The sequence below is a fragment of the Anolis sagrei genome, chromosome 5, assembly GCF_037176765.1.
Source record: "Anolis sagrei isolate rAnoSag1 chromosome 5, rAnoSag1.mat, whole genome shotgun sequence".
NCBI classification, from domain to species: domain Eukaryota; kingdom Metazoa; phylum Chordata; class Lepidosauria; order Squamata; family Dactyloidae; genus Anolis; species Anolis sagrei.
Window position 1 is genome coordinate 126,016,961 of NC_090025.1, and position 20,383 is coordinate 126,037,343.

A 20,383-nucleotide genomic window follows, 5' to 3' on the forward strand; every position below is an offset into this window, starting at 1 on the left:
TGTACTGTCTTGACTTTGTCCTCCAAGGGAAAATAATAATAATAATACTACTAATAATAATAATACTAATAATAATAATAATAATATATTTATATTCCACTCTGTTTCCCCGAAGGGACTCAGGGTGGATTCCAAACATAAAAGGCAAACATTCAATGCTCAAATACAACAACAATACATCCATGTTAACAAAATTTAATCAACCCAACATATTAACATGAGTTATAACTTAACAACTAAAATTAATTTTTTTAAAAAACAGCCTGTTATAACAGATATAAGAGAAAACATCAAACATCAGCATTTGAAGGCAGGAACAAAGCCAGTATAGCATGTTTGAGAAGAGTAAGATTTCCAAGATCATCCAATGAATTGTATACAGGAAGAACATATGTACTGGTGTGGAACTGTACTGAAGCTGTTTTGTGCTTCATGTAGCCAATTGAGCTGACAATGTGTTAGTGCTAATTTTCTATCCCCCTGAGAACCACAGTCATTGCTGTTTCACTATCCAGAAGCAGTTCCCCAGGAGAGCCTTGCTGGTGCTATCACTTCTAATGAGGTGACAACAAGGTACTCAGACATGTGATCAGCAGAAGCGACATTTCCAGCAAGGCTCTGGCAAGGAGCTTCTTCTGGACCGTGAGAAAACAGTGGGTCTTTCTGATGTGTAGACACTGGGATTACCCTAGATTCAGATATACACATGCCTAACACCCCTGAAGTCACCCCAGAGTTTTCTGGAAGTTCTGGAGTAACCTGCAGTAATTCTTGTGCTAGATTAATGGCTGGGAGCAGTGTTTCTGCTGTAGAACCAGCTGTACATCATGTGTATTGCTCACAGTAGGTTTGAAGTATGTTTTTTGGCTTGTGGTGTGGGTCTCCCAACTCAAAATCCAGCACCCTGTACTACTATTGCATGTTATGAGATGCCTCTCATTGTAGTTACAGGTGGCACCCCAATCATACATTAATCAAGAAAATATGGGTGGAAGGAGTGGGGTCACTGCTTTCTTCTAGTTTTTTCTCCCATGTCCCTACCAACATCATGAGCCCTTTGTACATACATGAAGCCACCATGAATCCCCTTTTGGGAAAGAGGCAGGATATTAATTCTAAAAATAAATAGAATAGAATAGAAACTCAATTGAAATACCTGAATGGGTTTATTTATTTAGTGTATTTATACTCCATTCTTCAGTCACAAAGTGTTCCACTCTTAACTCTAAGTAGGATTTAGTTCAGAAGTTGAAGTACAAAGAGTATCCTATAACAAATAGTCCAAATCAAGAAGTTATAAATCAAAGCAAAGTCCAAGCAGAAGAGTCAGTAAACATTAGAACATCATAAATCCAAGATGTACAATATCAGGATCAAGTTGTCAAGTCATCAAGGGGTGGATTGGAACTTGTTTCCAGTGAATAACAACCACTTATTGTTTCCAGTGAATAGCAACCACTTATTTGCTGCTTTTAAGGGCAGTCAGTTCTGGCAATGCCACTGTACTAGACCATATACTATACCAGGGGTCCTCAAACTAAGGCCCGGGGGCTGGATGTGGCCCTCCAAGGTCATTTACCTGGCCCTCGCTCAATGTCAACCTAAGTCTGAAATGACTTGAAAGCACACAACAACAACAACAACAACAACAACAACAACAACAATCCTATCTCATCAGGCAAAAGCAGGCCCACACTTCCCACTGAAATGCTAATAAGTTTATATTTGTTAAAATTGTTCTTCATTTTAATTATTGCATTGTTTTTAAGTGTCTTTTGCACTACAAATAATACATGTGCAGTGTGCATAAGAATTCATTCATGTTTTTTTTTTCAAATTATAATCCAGCCCTCCAACAGTTTTGAGGGACTGTTATCTGACCCTTTGTTTAAAAAGTTTGAGGACCCCTGTACTATACACTAGGCCTGTTTGATCAAGAAAAAATTTGTTTCTAAAATCGATTCTTAATTGGGGTGTTTTTTTGTTTCGATATTTAAAATATTTACAAAACTTTCCAAAAAAATGTTTTGTTATTTACGAAATTTCGTAAATATTTACAAAACATTTTAGAAACAAATTTTTTCTTGATCAAACAGGCCTAAAAGATAGAGATGTAGGGCAAATAGACATATGTTTGTGTGCTGGGGAGGGACTGGGCTGGCCTGGCTGCAAATCCTGTTTCTTGCCATGGGAAAGGCAAATTGCTTCTGCTGCAGTGGCCCATCCAAGGCCCAGAGAAGAGGCCTGCCTTCCTGGCTCTCTCCCTGCGAGGCCCGGCCAGCCTTGCTTCCCCTCCCATTTGCGCCAAGCCCTTCCCTGCTGGGGAGAGGGGCCCCTCCTCACCTTCTCCTTCTTCAGCTTGTAGGGCCTGTGGCCCCGCGCTCGGCCTTTCTCTCGTCTCTCGCCCGCTTCTCCTCCTCCTCCTCCTCGCCGATCGGATGGCGCGCGCGCTCCTGCGCCCTCTTCCTCCTCCTCCTCCTCCCGGCACTTCCTGCAACACAGCTGGGAGAAGGAGGAGGAGGAAGAGGGCGCAGGAGCGCGCGCGCCATCCGATCGGCTCCGGCTGCTGCGCCCTCCTCCTCCTCCTCCTCCCAGCTGTGTTGCAGGAAGTGCCGGGACTTGGGAGGAGGAGGAGGAGGAAGAGGGCGCAGCAGCCGGAGCCGATCGGATGGCGCGCGCGCTCCTGCGCCCTCTTCCTCCTCCTCCTTCTCCCAGCTGTGTTGCAGGAAGTGCCGGGAGGAGGAGGAGGAGGAAGAGGGCGCAGGAGCGCGCGCGCCATCCGATCGGCTCCGGCTGCTGCGCCCTCTTCCTCCTCCTCCTCCTCCCGAGTCCTGGCACTTCCTGCAACACAGCTGGGAGGAGGAGGAGGAGGAGGGCGCAGCAGCCGGGCACCAGCAGCACAGCAGCCTCCATCCCATTAACGAGCGGAGCTTCAGCTCGTAAAAAAAATGGGGCTGCTGTTTCGATATTTTTAAACCCTTCCGGGTTTGAAAATATGTTTTGAAATCGCGTCGGATATGCAAAAATAACGATTTTATAACGAAATAACGAATTAACGAACTAAAACTGACAGGCCTACTATACACATCTCACGACTGTGAGTGCAAAGTCCTTTTTGCTGCATCTACAAGGGAGTCTGTTTCTGATGCTTTGTCTTTCCCATGGGCTTGGTGGTCTTACTTCCACCTCCTTCTGTTGCTGACAATCTTGTTGTTCTGGAGAAGAACTTGGCTGAACCTTAAACTATACTGGAGAAGACTGGGCTTAATAATAATAATAATAATAATAATAATAATAATAATAATAATAATAATTTTATTTCTTACCTGCCTCTCCTTAGGTAGGTCTGCTTCAACCTCACATGATGAATTCTTGGGAGGGGGGGTATGACACAAAGGCTCTCAGAGAAACTTACACATTATTATTTTGACAGTTGCCCACCCACAGTCTTATAATCTAAACAAGGCATGACAAACAATGAAAAGGGGGTGGCAGCGTGGCACAGGATTAAGTTAAACAGATACTGCCTCTTCTTCTTTCCTTCTGATCTCTACCTGTACGATCCAGACAATTTACTATTTTCTATGTTACTATTATCTACTTTGACCTGCAGAGTTCTTCAAAACCTTAAACAATGTCTTTTTAACTCTTGACTGAAGATATCTTAGATTGTACCTGTAAAGGATGTGCTTTGGTTTGGCAGCAAGTGAAGAAAATTAGATGAAGTGTCTCCCTAAAAAGAATCTTCCAGTCAGCCTGAGCAACAAAAAGAAGCATTTTCCAACCATGGCTGTCCCCGATCATTAATCCTTGCTCCTTGTCCCTTATCTGATAGGAACATATTTAAGGTTAGCAGTCCAGCAGATTCATAACGGCTTGGTGGAATGCAATGCACATGGTTGAACATGTTTTTTTTTTTCTAAAAGCAGGAGTATTTTTCAGAGTTTGTGGAAAATGTTATTTTTCTGTTCTGGCAGCATCACTGAGGCAATGGTGCAATTTTACATGTGATGTAATGTGACTTGTGAGGTGGCATTATACCTATGTGTTGCTAACCACAGAAATATGTTTTGCTTAAACCACAAGTAAATTACAACCCTATATCCATGGGACTGGTATCCACATTAGACAAAATATATTCTTGCTAGCAATTTTCTATTTTTCTCTAATTTTCTCAAAAAAAAAAACCCAAAAAAACTCCATGTTAACCTTTAGCATAAGTCATTCCTTTTAACATGGTTTTCAGTTATCTGGTTTTCGCTTTCCATTGTAAGTCCTGGAACATATCCCCCATGGATAGAGGAACTGTACTATATTTGTAATCAAGAATAATGAGATCTACATTGTAAAAATATTATGGTGATCATCTAACAATACTGTACTGTGGTCATTTTGGATTGTTTGGCAGCATTCTCTCAGATGTCTTTTTCTAACCCTATTTTGATTAACAGAAATTGATGTTATTAAAACATCTTGTATTGATATTTAATAGGTAGTGCTGGAACACCGGTTGTTTTCAATGAAAATGGAGATGCCCCTGGACGTTATGATATCTTTCAATATCAACTAACCAATCGAAGTGCAGAATATAAAATAATTGGCCATTGGACAAACCAGCTTCATCTGAATGTAAGTTTGTGTAGCTCTGAGTTTTAATTGCATTATTGTCTCATTTTGGTTCTCCTAAGTTAGGAGAATCACAAATGTCATGAAGAATGTCTTTAAATTGTACTTTTACATTATATATCATTGTGATATATCATTACTAAATTAATATAGAATTTTGTAGTGCAGATGCATATGAAAAAATGACCAAGGCAATGGACTTCAAACTGTAGGCATTGTTTATTGCAGTGTGTTATTCCTAGTAGAAGACAGAACATGTGTGAAGTTTTCTCTTACAGAAGAAGAAATGGTACAAAGATTTGCACTATTAATGGAGCTTTGATTGAGGTATAAAATCCAAAATGTATTTGATATAGAAAATATGAATATCAGATTATAAAGACATGTAAATATTAAATTAAGGGATGTACTCCTTAAGTCAGGGTGCAGAGAATCCCAGCTCATGGGCCACTCTCAAAGTCCTCATCAGTTTAAAATTTTGTACAGAACCTTTACATAAACCCCAGTATTATCATAAGTAATAAGTTCAAAATTACATGAAGGCATGCAACAGCAACATAGTACATATTATGCATAATGAACACATTTCTTTATGTGTTTGCCTAATTTATATGTTTTTAAAGATTTATTCCCTGGACTAATATATGTTTGTGCTTATTTTCGAAGTTGGACAATTCTTAGCCATACACATTTTTAAAATATAAGCATGATTTATTTCTCATAAATGTATAGCAGTGTTGTGGCTCAGTCAGAGCCTGAGCTTTCTGGCCTGAGTTTCCTCAGGACGAGGAGGATTATGGGTTACAGATTTCTGAGCATGTTCCGGTTATTGAGGCAGATATTGTTGATTCTGAAAAAGAGATGGTATTTCTGTTCCCCAGAGAAAGGAATGTGGCTTTAGATAAAGATAGTGAAACTTCACTACTGCAGGTGGAGGCTCCTTCTGAGAGCTCAGGGCCTCTTGGTTCCCAGGGTGACCAGGCCCAGCAGGGCCAGGATAATGAGTTATCCGGCCTTGAAGATAGTGGAGACTTGATTAGACAGGACCATTTGCAATTAAGAGTTCGCAGAAGCGCACGCCTTGCCAACAACCGTGAAGCTAAAGGTCAACGTAATGCTTTCATGCTGGGAAAGCATATTTAATGATCTGGTCGAAGGGCATTCTTTGTCAGTGCAATGTCAGTTCCCCTTGTTAACTTCTGTGGAAATACCTTGGCTTTTGGGGGAAAACTTTTGGCTCTTTGGGACTTTGGTTTTGATCCTGATTTTTGGAGACTTTGTCTTGCTGCCATGGACTATTGTTTAACCAATGCTAACAGACTATGCTTCATGTTATTTGCCTTTGGATCTTTGGAACTTCGCCTTTGCATTTAAGTCTCTGTTTTGCCTATTGAACTTTTGCAACTTTATTTCTCTGTTTTGATTTTGCTTTTTCTCAATAAACTACAAAACCTACAGCCTTGGAGTGTGGTGATGGCTTGAGCAAGGTGAATCTATCCTGAGTTGCGACAAGCAGGCACATCAAATATGTATTTTTTCTTGCAATAAGGAGCTGGCTGATTTGAGTAATAATCCTGAATCTAAAATAATACATTTCCATCCATAGTTGCCTTAGCCTAAAACCAATTTCCAGGCCCAGTTTTAGCGAACCAATTCAACTAAATGCTGAATGGTAAGGCACTGGCTTAATGGAGCTACTTTTCTTGGAATTAGCTATTGGATTCAGATTTAAGTAATTCTTGACAGCCCAAACAGGCTTCACACTGCTTTGGTTTGCAGCGTAACAGGCAAATGATAAACAATAAGAAAAAAAGAACAGTGTAAGTATTTACAAATAATTATTCCTCTGAGGCTACTTTACAGTAATTATCAGTGTGTTACCAACAGTAATGCATATAACAGCTTTTTGTTTCCAACCACTGCAGTGATAAAGCATCCTTCCATATCTGCTACACACTTTCTTATTGCTTCCTGGCAAAAGTCCACCCAACTATTTTCTTAGGGGAAAAGAAGAAGAGGTAGTCTTTCACTTAGAATTTATTCCTCCACCATCCTGTGTTCTTCAGAAGGCAGAGTAAGAACTAGTAGTTTCCCATCCAAACCCTGCACAGATTTTTTAAATTTTATAGCATTATTCAAGCCATTTTTATTGTCTTTCAACCCACCAAGCCTCCCAAGGCAATATTCAACTGATAAATACACTTTGAAACATTTAATATATGACTAAAAATGAATTAAAACCAGTTCAAGTTCTTATTTTAAAACAACTACCCAACAAACATATTCAGAGCACATATCCCTACTTTTAAAATTCTCTCTCTCTCTCTTTCTCTCTCTGAGGCGGAGACTTTATCTCTCTATGGATGAGTTCACATGTTCTCTGGGGCCGTGCCATTTCAGCAGACGTTGCTGGTGAAATGGACACGTCGTGGCAGCCCACGTACCCTCCCTCCTTCGCCTGTTACATGGTGGCAATGGGACAATGTACAGTCATCTTGTGAGTGTCTCAGTTAGAGCTACCCAAAATACCTTTTCTTCTCCATTGTGGCAGAGGAAGCATCATACAACACTTCCTCTCCACTTCAGGAGGAATGGGATGGGGCCAAGCCAGCATCATCTGATGGCACTCGGCAGGCCCCATCCAGAAGAGGAAAAAGGGGCCAAAACCCACAATGTGATTAGATGGTAGGTTGAGAAACTGTTATTGGTCCATATTGAGTAAGATTATGCAATCATCATGGCACAATTGTCACAATTTTGAATGACCCCTTCTAAACAACATCTCAGCAGCCAGCAAGAGAAGTAGGCTTGTTCAACCAATGATCAGTAGGAGTGAGGTTGTGACAATCAAAATGAGACCCCCTTGACTATTCCTCATCATAATCTCATTTCCTAGCAGGAAGGGGTAAAAATGTTATTGTCTTACACTCCAATTACTAGGTGAACAGATTTCCATTACACACTGAAGCTGCTGACTGATAATATAGGTTTGGTGAGTAAGACCAGATATTTCTTAGTCGCATATTTGTAACTAAATACATGATGTAGGGTATTTGGATCCATTTGTGAGCTGGCTATGTATTGAACTCAGACTGCTCTTGGTATTCCCTGTTGCTTTACAACAGTGGTTCTCAGCCTGTGGGTCCCCAGATGTTTTGGCCTTCAACTCCCAGAAATTATAACAGCTGGTAAACTGGCTGGGATTTCTGGGAGTTGTAGGCTAAAATATCTGGGGACCCACAGGTTGAGAACCACTGCTTTACAGATTAAAGACACTCTGTATCTGATGGCCTAAGCTGTCGAGTCATTGACTCAGCATCCTTGACACACAGTTACTTGTCCTCAGTAATAACATTTGCCATCTAGAACACACTCTGATGAGCCTATAGTTCCAGTTTTCATCATCAGTGAAATGTTGGAGGGTATGCTACAATGTTCATTGCAAAATTGTAATTTCACCTACAATCAAGGACAAAAATGTAAAGCTCTATCTAACACTTGATTACTGATCCATATCATGTCTTATGGAAATGGTTGTACCAACTATAGGATTTTGGAAGAAGTACTAACATTACAAAATTCTGTCTGTGGGAAATAGATTGAGATCCTTATGCCCTGATATTATGAAAACAAAATTATAGTGTGAGGCCCCAAAGCCTGCTATACCTTTTTGCGTGGTATGAGGACAATATGCCAGGAAAATGTCTCACACTAGAGATATCAACATTTTGCATTCTGCTTGCATTACCACTCACCATATGCATTTGCTCCTACAATTCTGAGAAAAGGCATTGTCAGCTATTACATAGTTTTTGCATCCTGGGCTGGCATGCAAGGAAGATCTTGCTTGAGTTAGGCTGATTAACAAAGAATGAGCTAGCAACTTTCTATTTTGTGAAATCCTGTGAGGCAATGTTTTAAAGTGTATGGAAGGACTTCATTTTTGCATTCTGAGTCTCTGTTTCAATCCATACCATCTAGAATGCTAAGAAAATATGAGAGAGGATGTGATGGGAAAGGCGATTAGATATATCATCCCGGATAGAGGTTGCCAGTCAGAGTAAACAGTAATGGAATTGTTGGATAAGTAGTCTGCCATAGTATAAAGCAACTTCCAGAGTTTTGCTAGATATGTCTACTCAGAGGTACATTCTACTGGGGCCATGACACTTCTCCCCCATGTATATACAATTATAGGCTTCCTGCGTGAGTCTAACCCTTTAAACTGAAAACAAATTTATTTTATTTATGTCTGGCATGATACATTGTATTTATTTATTACACAATAAATAAATAACTGAAAACAAAAATAGTTTTTTTATGATGTCCAAAGTACACTATACAAAATTCAAAAACTGTGAAAAAGTGATAACTTATTGGCCAATCAAAATGTAGAATACAATGTGGATTTCAAGGGAAATTATCTTTTATTGCCCTTTGGCCCTGGCACTCATGTGGTCAAGAAGGGGACTGCCTTTGCCTGCAGATCCCTCCAGAATAACTGACTGACAACAGAAACAACAAATGATACATAAGAAAAGGTTTTCCCCTGACATTAAGTCCAGTCATGTCTGACTCTCGGGGTTGGTGCTCATCTCCATTTCTAATCCAAAGAGCCAGCGTTGTCCATAGACACCTCCAAGGTCATGTGGCCAACATGATTGCATGGAGTGCTGTTACCTTCCCGCTGTAGCGGTACCTATTGCTCTACTCACATTTAAATGTTTTCAATTTGCTAGGTTGGCAGAAGCTGGGCTCACAGCGGGAGCTCACACCGCTCCTGGGAACCTGGGACCTTTTGGTCGGCAAGTTCAGTAGCTCAGTGCTTTAACCCACTGTACCTCCGGGGGCTCCTATGATAGATAATGTAGGCCTATGATTTTAGTATTGACTGGATCTACACTCCAAATAATGTAGTTTGAACTGCATTATATGAGTCTATGCTGACCATCTAATGCAGTCCAAACTGCATTATTTAGAAGTGTGGCTCCAGCCCCAGCTTCAGTTACTTTCATTGATCTGTATATTTAACATCTTTTGCTGGATGAAGAAGCCAAAGGGTCTTTGAAAGCCTGTACTGTTTATTTTAGATTTTGTTGTATTTTGATATTGTACAACACACTGATGTCTGGGTTAATAGAAGGAATTCAACTGTGGGAGATTTTTCTTGTGAGGCCTTTCCTTATCAAGCATTACATATTGCTATACTCTTAGAGAAAAGCCTGGATATTTCTTCTGTGGCTTGTAGTTTTTTTTCTTTGCCTTGACTCTGCACTGGCATTTCCTCAGCTGGTTATATTTTTTCTATAGTCATCAGCATTAATACCTTTGGGGTCTGTTTTGCCACTTGTCCTTCTATTGGTGTGATACCAGCTTCCCCTTTGGGTAGGAAATGCTGACTGGGCTGATAAATCCACTGTAAAGTCCCTACGGGTGCCTCTGTCAGCAGACTTCACTGATTTTCAGGGTTCCCTCTAGCAATGAAATTGCTTTCTGCCTTTAGTCCTCAGTAATGTAAATGCTTTCCTGCAGGCATGCTAACCTTTCAAACTTTTTCTGGAGCAGATATCGCTTCTAGGTAGAGAGGTCCTTTCAATTTGTTTTTTTATTTTTTATTTTTCAAATACAAAACATTCAGGACTGAGTAAAACCTTTTTGCCTTCCTCCAAATATGCTATTTCTGACATGGCAATGTTAATGTGGGAAAACAGTTGATGAAAAGCACAATATTGAAATAAAAGCAGAGTAGAACACTCTTAGTACCAAGATACCAGCCTTAATAAAGGAAGTGGGTTTGGTTCAAGACAATGTTCCTTCTGTCCTTGTGGTGGAAAACTGTTTGAAGTTTGTGTGTTTGGGGCATAGGGCTGGGCAGATATTGCATATAACATTCTATTATTATAAGCTTCTTTTCTTTCAAAAAACCTCAATAATCTTTGATTATATGATGGAACAAAAGAAACTTGATAATGCATCTATTCTGAGACACAATTTAGTGGCCCTAATGAAAGTACTAGCCAGACCTGATTTTATTTGTGGATCACATTCTATTAGCTTCTTACTATATAACATAAAAAGTGTGTGTGTGTGTGTTGGGGGGGGGGGGTCATGAAAGGTCTCAGAACAGAGATGGTGGACTGTATGATGCTGCAGTCACCAGTGCAGGTTTATTCTTTACTTTGAGGTTACTGGGTCAAAACCTGGGAATTCCTGCTGATAATGCCATTAAGCTTCTTGCATTAACCATCAACGACAATTGCTCGAAGATTGCCATTCACACAAACAAACATAATATATTTTCCTGTTTGGAAATTAAGACAAAGAGTAAGGTGAAATGAGTGAGGGAATTTTTCTTTCTTCCTTACTTTCTTAGGAAGATGGAATAAGGCAGTGTTTCTTAACCTTCCTAATGCTGAGATCCCTTAATACAGTTCCTCATGTTGTGGTGACCCCAAACCATAAAATTATTTTCGTTGCTATTTCATAACTGTAATTTTGCTACTGTTATGAATTGTAATGTAAATATCCAATATGCAGGATGTATTTTCATTCACTGGACCACATTTGGCACAAATTCCCAACACACCCATATTTGAATACTGGTGGGGTTGGGTGGGGGGGTTGATTTTGTAATTTGGGAGTTGTAGTTGCTGGGATTTATAGTTCACTTACAATCAAAGAGCATTCTAACTCCACCAATGATGGAATTGAACCAATCTTATCACACAAAACTCCCGTGACCAACAGAAAATACTGGATGTGTTTGGTGGGCATTGACCTTGGGTTTTAGAGTTGTGGTTCACCTACATCCAGAGAGCACTGTAGACTCAAACAATGATGGATCTGGACCAAACTGCACAAATACTCAATATGCCCAAATGTGAACACTGGTGGAGTTTGGGGAAAAACTAACTTTGACATTTGGGAGCTGTAGTTGCTGGGATTTATGACTCATCTACAATCAAAGAGCATTCTGAATAGGTGGGGAGATCTTGAGCCTTCTCTGCCAAAGGGGTTCCTAAGACCATCAGAAATATGTGTTTTCTGATGGTCATCGGTGACCCCTCTGAAACCCCCCTCATGACCTACCCAGGGGTCCCAACCCCCAGGTTGCGAAATGCTGGAATAAGGAATGTTTAATGTAATGGACTTTATTCAGGCCAGAAAATGGATGCTGAGAAGAATGGGGGTAAGACCCTGCTACCACTTATCACTGGAAAGAAAGAAGGATGTGAAGTAAATCCATAGACACAAAGAGACTATTTGAAGTTGCAGCCACACATTTATTAATCCTTAGAAACCAGAGCAAACTCCTGCTCTATTAGCTGAGCTAGAGATTTGCACATAGCATTTCCTCTTGCCTAGAACCAAGTCCACCGAAACTAAAGAATGTTCACCCTTATCTCTACCTGGAGAAGACCCATGCAAACTGTAGATTGTGGGCCAGGTATTGATATTCTTGAATTGCTGTTCCTACTAACCTCATTTAAGTGTAAGGAGAGTGGAAAAGGGATGACATACAGAGGGGCACATTTTTCTCACCTTCCCTCATTACATAGCTGTTATATAGCATTAAAGAATATTATAATTAGAATAGAAGAGCCAGTGTAGTGTAGTAGTTTAGTCTTTGGAGGCTAGGATTCAAATTTCAGCTCAGCCATGAAAACTAATGTAGATGTAGATGAATGCCACGTTAAGTTCTAAGGACAGCTATTTTTAATGTATTTATTTCATTTATGCCTTCTTCACCAATTAAAAGACACTTCTGCACATCCAATTAATGTTGCAATAAATGTCTTTACCTGCCACCAGAAAGAAAGCACAGTAGACCAGCTTAGTTTTCTGTAGGAGAGAGTTCTATAGCTCAGGAGCAGCCACTATGAAAGTCCTCACCAGATGATTCCATGGCAATAGTATTAAGAGAAAAACTTTCCTCAAAGATCTTAAGATTCAGGCAGGATTGTATAGAAAGATACAGTCTGCAACTAAGTTATAAAGGGCTTTATAGATCATTGCCAGCACTTTGATTTCTGTCTAGAAATGAACTGGAAGTCAATAAAGTTCTTTAAATAGGAGTATTATGAGCTTCTTGTAAGGTCTTGGTCATACTCTAGCCATGGCATTTTGGTCCTCTTTAAATCTTTGAACAGTGTCCAAAAGCAGACCCTATCAGATATGTGTAACAATAATCCAAATAGAATATAATAGTTAAGGGGGTAGGAATCCACCCAATTATATGTAGTTTAACTGTTTATGTGCCTTGTTTTGTGCATGCTTTATTTCTCAGCAACACTGTCGGATTTAACCAATGTCTTCCATGTCAGAGCTGTATATGTGATGAAAATCCCCAGGAGTTCAGCCCAAACTTTTAAAGCAATAATATAATGTGCTAAACCTATTTGGGAGTGTCCCATTTTGTAAGTTTTCCAAATGCACAGATGCTTGCATTGAGGTGTATGATCCCCCCCCCCCCAAAAAAAAGTTTTGGGAGGTGTAAAAATTCTACTTTTGTCACCACTGTTGAGTCCAACATTTTTTTCATCCTTAAGGAGAAGATGAAAGCTACTGTAGAGTTTAGATTGCTGCCTGAGTACGTATTTTCTGTAGTCTAAGATAAGAAGGTATAGATGGCTCTCTGACAAACCTAAAGAAATACTTCTAAAAACCCTTTCTGTTTTCCCTGAAATTCTTCAGTGTTTAGTCTACAGTAGGGACTTCCAAATTCACCTTGAAATGTCACTTTAGGCATAAAAACGGGTGTTAACTCTAGCTAATAGTTCATTCCTGAGGCTTGGCAAAAGTCTTGTGCTGAAAGCGGGAATAAGCACTTACATTTCTGACCTAAGAGCAAACCCTTAGACTTGGTGAGGAGCTTGTGAAAATGCAACAGAACAGTTTGTCTCTTCACCCTCATAGCTCCATGCCTACACAGCCAGAGAAATTCAGCTCATGTCAGCTGCATGGCTGAACTCATTTGGGGCATCTTAGATGTTATTAGTCTTGACACATTTTAACCTCTGCTTCCGAGCAGCATTACAGAAAGCATTTCATAACCATTACGAGAAGCTGAAGTCTGTATCAATATCAACAATTATGTTGATTTTCATAATGAATCCAAAGCACACGAACAAGAATATTCATCTATAGTATTTTTAAAAAACAAAGAGGATGTTTTATTCATTTAGCTACAATATGTGCACTCCATTCACAAGTATTTCTTCATGACAAATGTGTGGATTTAGCAGCGTTGAGTCCTCAGTCATATAATTTCCACAGGAGGGAAGCTGTTAAGAACAAGCTTGCAGTCCTTGGTATTTATACATTAGGAAATCATCTTCCTTTTGTGATTAATAATGAATCTCGTTTTAGAACTGGGTCATTTCCCAGTGAACACTTCACGTATGAACTACCTAGAAACACCTACTGACAAGTGCCTTGGCGGTAGGACCTAGAATATGCCTTGTCTTGAGACAGAAATAGATTTTGGGTCTCGGATGTAAATTATTTTTGAAAGTAAGCTCAGTTCCAAGCCTTTAATCAGACATTCTCTGAAAATGCTACTGCCTAGCTGCAAAGGATACAAAATGCCAATGTAAAGTAAAGACTGACATTTGGATTCAGGATAGCCTAGAGCTGGTGTATTCTCTGTTTGAAGTAGCCACTTTCTTGTAGCTGTGGCAGTTTTCTCCTTCTAGGGAAATGGATTGCCTTTACAAGGACAACCTGAGATTTTTCATGACACTACTCAATCCCCTGCTGAGAGGTTTTTCAGTGGAATACAAAATGGCCAAGTCCAAAGGAATTAAACTATTGGTTAACTGCAGGGAAAACTTAATATTCACATATGGACAAATGAAGAAGAATTTAAATGCCACTGCTCCCTACAAAACAAAAAAATAAAGAACCCAATCCTTAAATTGTCATTTTCACCTCTCAGGTGATGATTTTATTTTATCTTGAGAAGCAGAAGACAATACTGATGACCATGACATAACAAGGCCAGACAGAAATTTGGGTTAAAAAATATCTCTTTCCTATTTAAGGAGCAATCATGGGAAGCAACTTGATATGGGTTCAGTTGCGAGTGGGTGTCTACCTGACACTACCTCCTCAGTCTTCCCTTCGGCAAAACACCTGAGACTCAAGGGAAATCCAATACTTGAGCTGCTGGCCACTTACCATTTGAACCTAGGACACTCCCACTTAAGTAACATGAACATATAAGTAGGAGCAAAACACTCAGGTCAGCCTCAGTGATAAACTTTTTCTCAACTTCCAAAGTCCCTGCACACATAAAACCATTTTATAGGCTTTCTTTTAACCAAGAGGATGCCAAAATGTACACCAAACTCTTAAATCATACTCCCATCAGCTGTCAAATGAGCACCAGTATATAGACAATAGCCAGAGTCAATTACATTGCCCAACACACCTTTTGTGCCTCAAATGTTAGTCCTGTTTCTGGGTATATTTGGCCTGCCACTTAAAATGGCATCAGTTTCTCCCTATCAGCTCTAATTTTTGAGATACAGAACACGTGCCATCTACCAGTTACCATCCGCTTGCTCATGAAAAATCATAATAACCAACCATATATAAGAAATACAGTATATCAAATGCAATTTTCTGAATTAGCACCCCAAATCACCCCAGAAACAGGCCTAAAAAGCAAGATGCCATAATGTTTTTGTTGTTGTTGGGCTATATTATCAGAGTCCTAAGGGCTTGCTTCTGCTGTTAGCTTATTGTGCCTTTTTGTTGTTGTTGCCATTTCCAAAAGGAACAAGTTCTACACTAACTGGAGCACCCATGCTTCAATTTAAAGAGGAATATTTAACTGAAATCCATGTGAACCAAATTGCCTCTGAAAACTAAAGGAAGTAACAGTTGTGAACTCTGTATAAGCTTTCACATCTGGTCGCTTCCTGTCATTGTCTTATTAACTATTTTCCCACTTGAGATGCATCATCTGGCACGTGCCTGGCTAAGTAATAGTTGTTTTTGTTGTTGTTACAATTATTTTGCTTTACTTTCTTAAATGAGACACAATGTTACTTGCAACACTAAAAATGCAAATTACAATTTAAACCATACAACATATGAATAGTAAAATAGAATTAAATATAGAATTGTTAAAAACAACTAATTAAAATCATATTAAACCTTTAAAAACTGTTAAAATATTAAAACACTACATGGCACTCCGTGGCTCATTCTTAAAAATTCTCCATCAAAAGCCTGCCTGATTAGAAAGGTTTTAGCCTGCTTGGAGTATGACAACAGAAAAAAAGGTCATTTTAGCCTCCCTGAGAAGGGAGTTCCAGAGTCCAGGGACAAATACAGAAAAGGCCCTCTCTTGCATCTTGACCAACTGTGCTTGTGATGGTGGTGGGACCAAAAGAAGGCCCTCTCCTAAGGATCTCAGGACCCAGACAGGTTTGTACAGGGAAATAAGATCAGCCAAATAGCCCAGACCTGAGCCACATAGGGCTTATATATCACAACCAGCACTTTGAATTGTGCCCTGAAACAAACTGGCATCCAGTGGAGCTGTTTCAATAGGGAAGTTGTGTGCTCCCAGGATCCAGCCCTTGTTAACAATCTGACCATAGCACTTTGAACCAGGCAAAATTTTCAAACACACTTCAAAGGCAGCCTCATGTCTAAATGGAATCTAACTAAAAAACTTTGCACTCTAATTGTTACTGCAGCATAAATCACAAAACCTAGGGACCAGGTTTGGCCACACCTGATCTACTCACTCTTTCCTATGTTTCCTCCTTTCTAATAATTGAACTCTCCCCTCCTCCACTGTTCTTCTCTCATTCTCTATAGAGCAGCTAAATTTTTACATGTTTCTGAAGTGACCAGTAAACCTATATTGCACTGAAAGCTGGAGAGTGGATCATGCCACAATGATCCAGACAGACATGTGAGGGAGCAGCAAAAAGGAAGAGAGAATAGTTCTGTGACTGGCTAGGAGTGGTGGCCACACAGAAGAGATGTGGCTTCTCCACAATGAATGACCCCAGATTCTGAACAAAGAGTTGCCCCTGGGCAGATTTGTACATGGCCTAATTGCCTGGCTGGGATGAACCCCCCAGTCTCAGGATTAAAAAAAAAAAAACTCCTGAAAGTATCAGTTGCCTGGCTGGGATGAACCCCCCAGTCTCAGGATAAAAAAAAAACTCCTGAAAGTATCAGTTTATCTAGGATTTACACCAATATGTTTTGACTGGGAAATATCTATATGGCCTTCTTCAGGAGCTTTTAAAAAGAACTAGCAAAGCACATACAGTGTAAATTTAACTAAAGTAAGAAGTTTCATATGCATATGTGATTCAAGCTAAATCATACATAAAATGAAACCTGTGAAACTTGACTATCTGTTTCTTTGCTATCCCTCTCTTTTTAATGAGTATTTTGTAAAGAGTTTGTGATTTTACAGACTGCATAATCTTTGACATGTTTTATCTATGTGTTATACCTGCATTTCTTTTTATATTTTGAACTGCCTAGAGTCCCACCTTTGAAAAAACACCAGAGTACAGATAAGCCAATACTATACTACTATGAGAATTTATAAGCCAAATAAAATTTCAGAAATTCTATATATTTACAAAACATTTGAAAAATTGACCTGCTGGGATTTCATAAAGATGTATCTTCAAATTTTTCCAAGGACAGCTAAGTTCAAAGTAGGAGTTGAAACATAATTTTATATGTCTTCTTTCTTTCTTTTGTGTATGAAGTCTATAGTAGATAAAGCACACAGGAAGCACACATTAAATTTAGAACTTTGAAGTGCTATTTTTGGACTACAGTCTCCAGAACACCCAGTCAGGGTAGTCACTGACTACAGGTCATGGGAATTATACACTAAAATGTAACATTTCTAAGCTCTGGAAAAGGTATTTACCAAGAATCCCAACATTTAAAAATACATGCATGGATTTGTAGCTTGAATAGATATAGATCATTGTTTGCATGGATCTAGGTGACTCATATTAGGATGGATTTGTGGGTACAAAAAGATTCACAGTAGGAATTGTAGTTCTGCTGGTGAATGTTTTCTTCAGAGCTGAGTAGAGTGAGCATAGTTAATATGGCTGCTCTTTCCAGATACATTCCTGAAAACACACTCCTCTAGCTTTCTCTGTTACACGATGGCTCCAAGCCAAGTAGACACAGGCTGCTGGATAACAAAGGCGAACTGCTGGTCTCTGCTAAGGCAGACCTGAGTGTTCAATAGGTCTGACAACTATGTGCGGCTCATATTATGTTCTCCTCTTCTAACAGAGTCTGAATTCATTGGGGAACATATTTGCAGGAAGTGCAGATGCCAGCCTTAATAGGCCGATCAATAGCTGCAGACAAAGGATGGCAAGGTTTGCAGGATCATTCTTCAAAAGCAGTTACAGCGGGATGGGATAGAACTTAATAATCTCTCACTATATATTTTGGAGACTGAGCCTAGAGGAAAAGGAAACATAAACCACAGAGTAATTGAAACCCTAAGGATACAGCTGTTCTGTTTATTATTGAGGATATTGCCACTGTAGGAAAATCCATGGAAATTAAATAGAAATCATGAAAAACACACTGAATAGGTTGATAATTTACTTTTGTACTCCCAAAACGAAACATTGAATTTGCTAAATTTAAGCCTGCTAAATTTTAGAATGAACCCCTGGTTCAAATTTCAGATAGATAAAAAGTTAGATGCAGAGTGATCTAAATCTTTCTTGGACAGTGGCAAAATGCAGAGGCAGTCCTCGAACAAGTATCCATCAGTACCTGTATCTGTGACAGAACACACAGGAATGGAAAATATTTAAAAATCTTTTAGGATGAGATCCAGTTTTAATTCCCACTATCCTATACCATTGTAAATATTTAATTCTGTCTCTGTTTTGTGAAATCCTGAATTTTGTAGTTTGGTGAAACATTTAAAATATTTGTTTGAAATTTCTAATGTAATAGCTCAGAAGAGCAGAACTATAATTCCCATGATTCCATAGAATGGAAAAATGACATTTAACTAGTTGGAGGCACTCTAATAAAACCAATTGAATTGTGTAAGTACAAGTTAGCAAATCCCATCAATTTCAATGGTTCTGCTGTAATTGTGACTAATTGTGGACTTAGCCTTTACACCGGTATTAAAATAATGTCTGCTGAAGAGTTTAGAGAAATAAAGGGTCTCAACCTTAAAATGTCAGGATCTATGAAATCTGAATTAAGGCATATGTGTAATGGTAAGTATATGTCATGGGGAGAATTTTTCAATTAATCACAATTAGGTTATAAGTGCTCTTTCATTTTTGTCATTCTTATATAAGAACATTAGATTGGATCAAGATTATATTATATTTTTAAAGGCAATTACAAGTAGATGGCCTCCCACTCACATGTCTCTCTTTATATGAACTAAGGAAAAGGATCTTGTAGAACCATTGAGACTAACTGAGACAAAGAAATTGGGTTGTATAAGTTTTTATGGACCTCCTTCCCTCAGTTAGTCTCAAATGTGCTGTAAGATTCCTTTGCATACTGATCCAGATGAACACGGCTATGCCTTTGAATTTATATCGACTATTTTAAGGTATCGGAGAAGCAAATTCCAAGATTCATTTTGGAGTCATTATCCTGAATAGCATAAAGCAAATGTCACAAAAAATTGCCAGGCTTTGAATTCTTCCCCTCTTTCCATCAAATGAAAAGTTAGAAAAAAAAGTGTCTGAATGTACAGAAAATAAGAATGAAAATTGTTCATGTGAGGTTGGAATCATGATTTTATGATATCTGGGTGGTCAGAATATTACAGTGAATTTAATCATTCCCATTTATCTAGGTAAATATCATGGCTCACATTCTTTGACCACTGAGTCATACAATCTTTAATTAGATGCACTTCTGTGTCTAATTTTAATAATGTGTTTTAGGCATTTGCAATTTGTTTTTCCTTGCATTGGAAGAAAATATCAAATTTCTTTACTTTTTCAGTTGATGGCTATGTTCTTGGCATTTGGTATCTTTCTTAAGAGTTGTCTATATTGAAACCATGAAAATTACATGCCCTCTTCTTTATAGTTGGCACCGGGATTGTGGTGCAGCTGGCTGAGTGTCAGCTGCATTAAGATCACTCTGACCAAAAGGTCATGAGTTCGAAGCCAGCCTGGGCTGGAGTGGGTGTCCAGCCATTGTGCAGCCCGTTGTCGACCTTTGCAACCCGAAAGACAGTTGCATCTGTCAAGTAGGAAAATAAGGTACCACCTTGTGTGGGAGGCTAAATTTATCTAAATTTAACTAATTTATGAGGCCATAAAGAAAAAAAGACTCCGGGGAATGTGGAATGCGGAAGAACTTCATCAGTGTCGCTGATGGATGATGAAAAGCAGCAGCTCCCCTGGTGGCCAGAAAAAAGTTAAATAGCCTCGGTGTATTTGTGTGTTAAACATTGTTTGTCAAACTGGCATTGAATGTTTGCCATATATGTATTGACTGTAATCCGCCCTGAGTCCCCTGCGAGGTGAGAAGGGCGGAATATAAGAACTGTAAATAAATAAAATAGTTGGCTAGGAGATTTTAGATTGTTTTAGATCTTAATTTTGTTGTCCAGTTAATGCTTACTAATACTCTACAATATCAGCATTCTTACTTCTCAGACAATGAAAGACTTTTCTCCTCTTGTTTGGTGAATTCATTTCTTCCTCATCCTGTGGAGTGGCCTGCTGCTGTTGTCGGGCATCTTCCT

General features: G+C 39.1%; 1 protein-coding gene across 5 annotated transcripts in view; it reads left to right on the plus strand.

Annotated features, from left to right (window-relative positions):
• GRM8 (glutamate metabotropic receptor 8) overlaps nt 1-20,383 on the plus strand; it is a 618,543-nt gene that overhangs the window by 486,349 nt on the left and 111,811 nt on the right. For all 5 annotated transcript variants that reach the window (XR_010910030.1, XM_060777764.2, XM_060777767.2 and 2 more), the window contains exon 8: nt 4,493-4,629. Coding sequence is in view for 4 of the 5 variants with exons in the window: in XM_060777764.2 (XP_060633747.1) it covers nt 4,493-4,629 (137 nt within the window). In the remaining variant the exon portion in view is untranslated. The remainder of the gene's footprint in view (nt 1-4,492; nt 4,630-20,383) is intronic.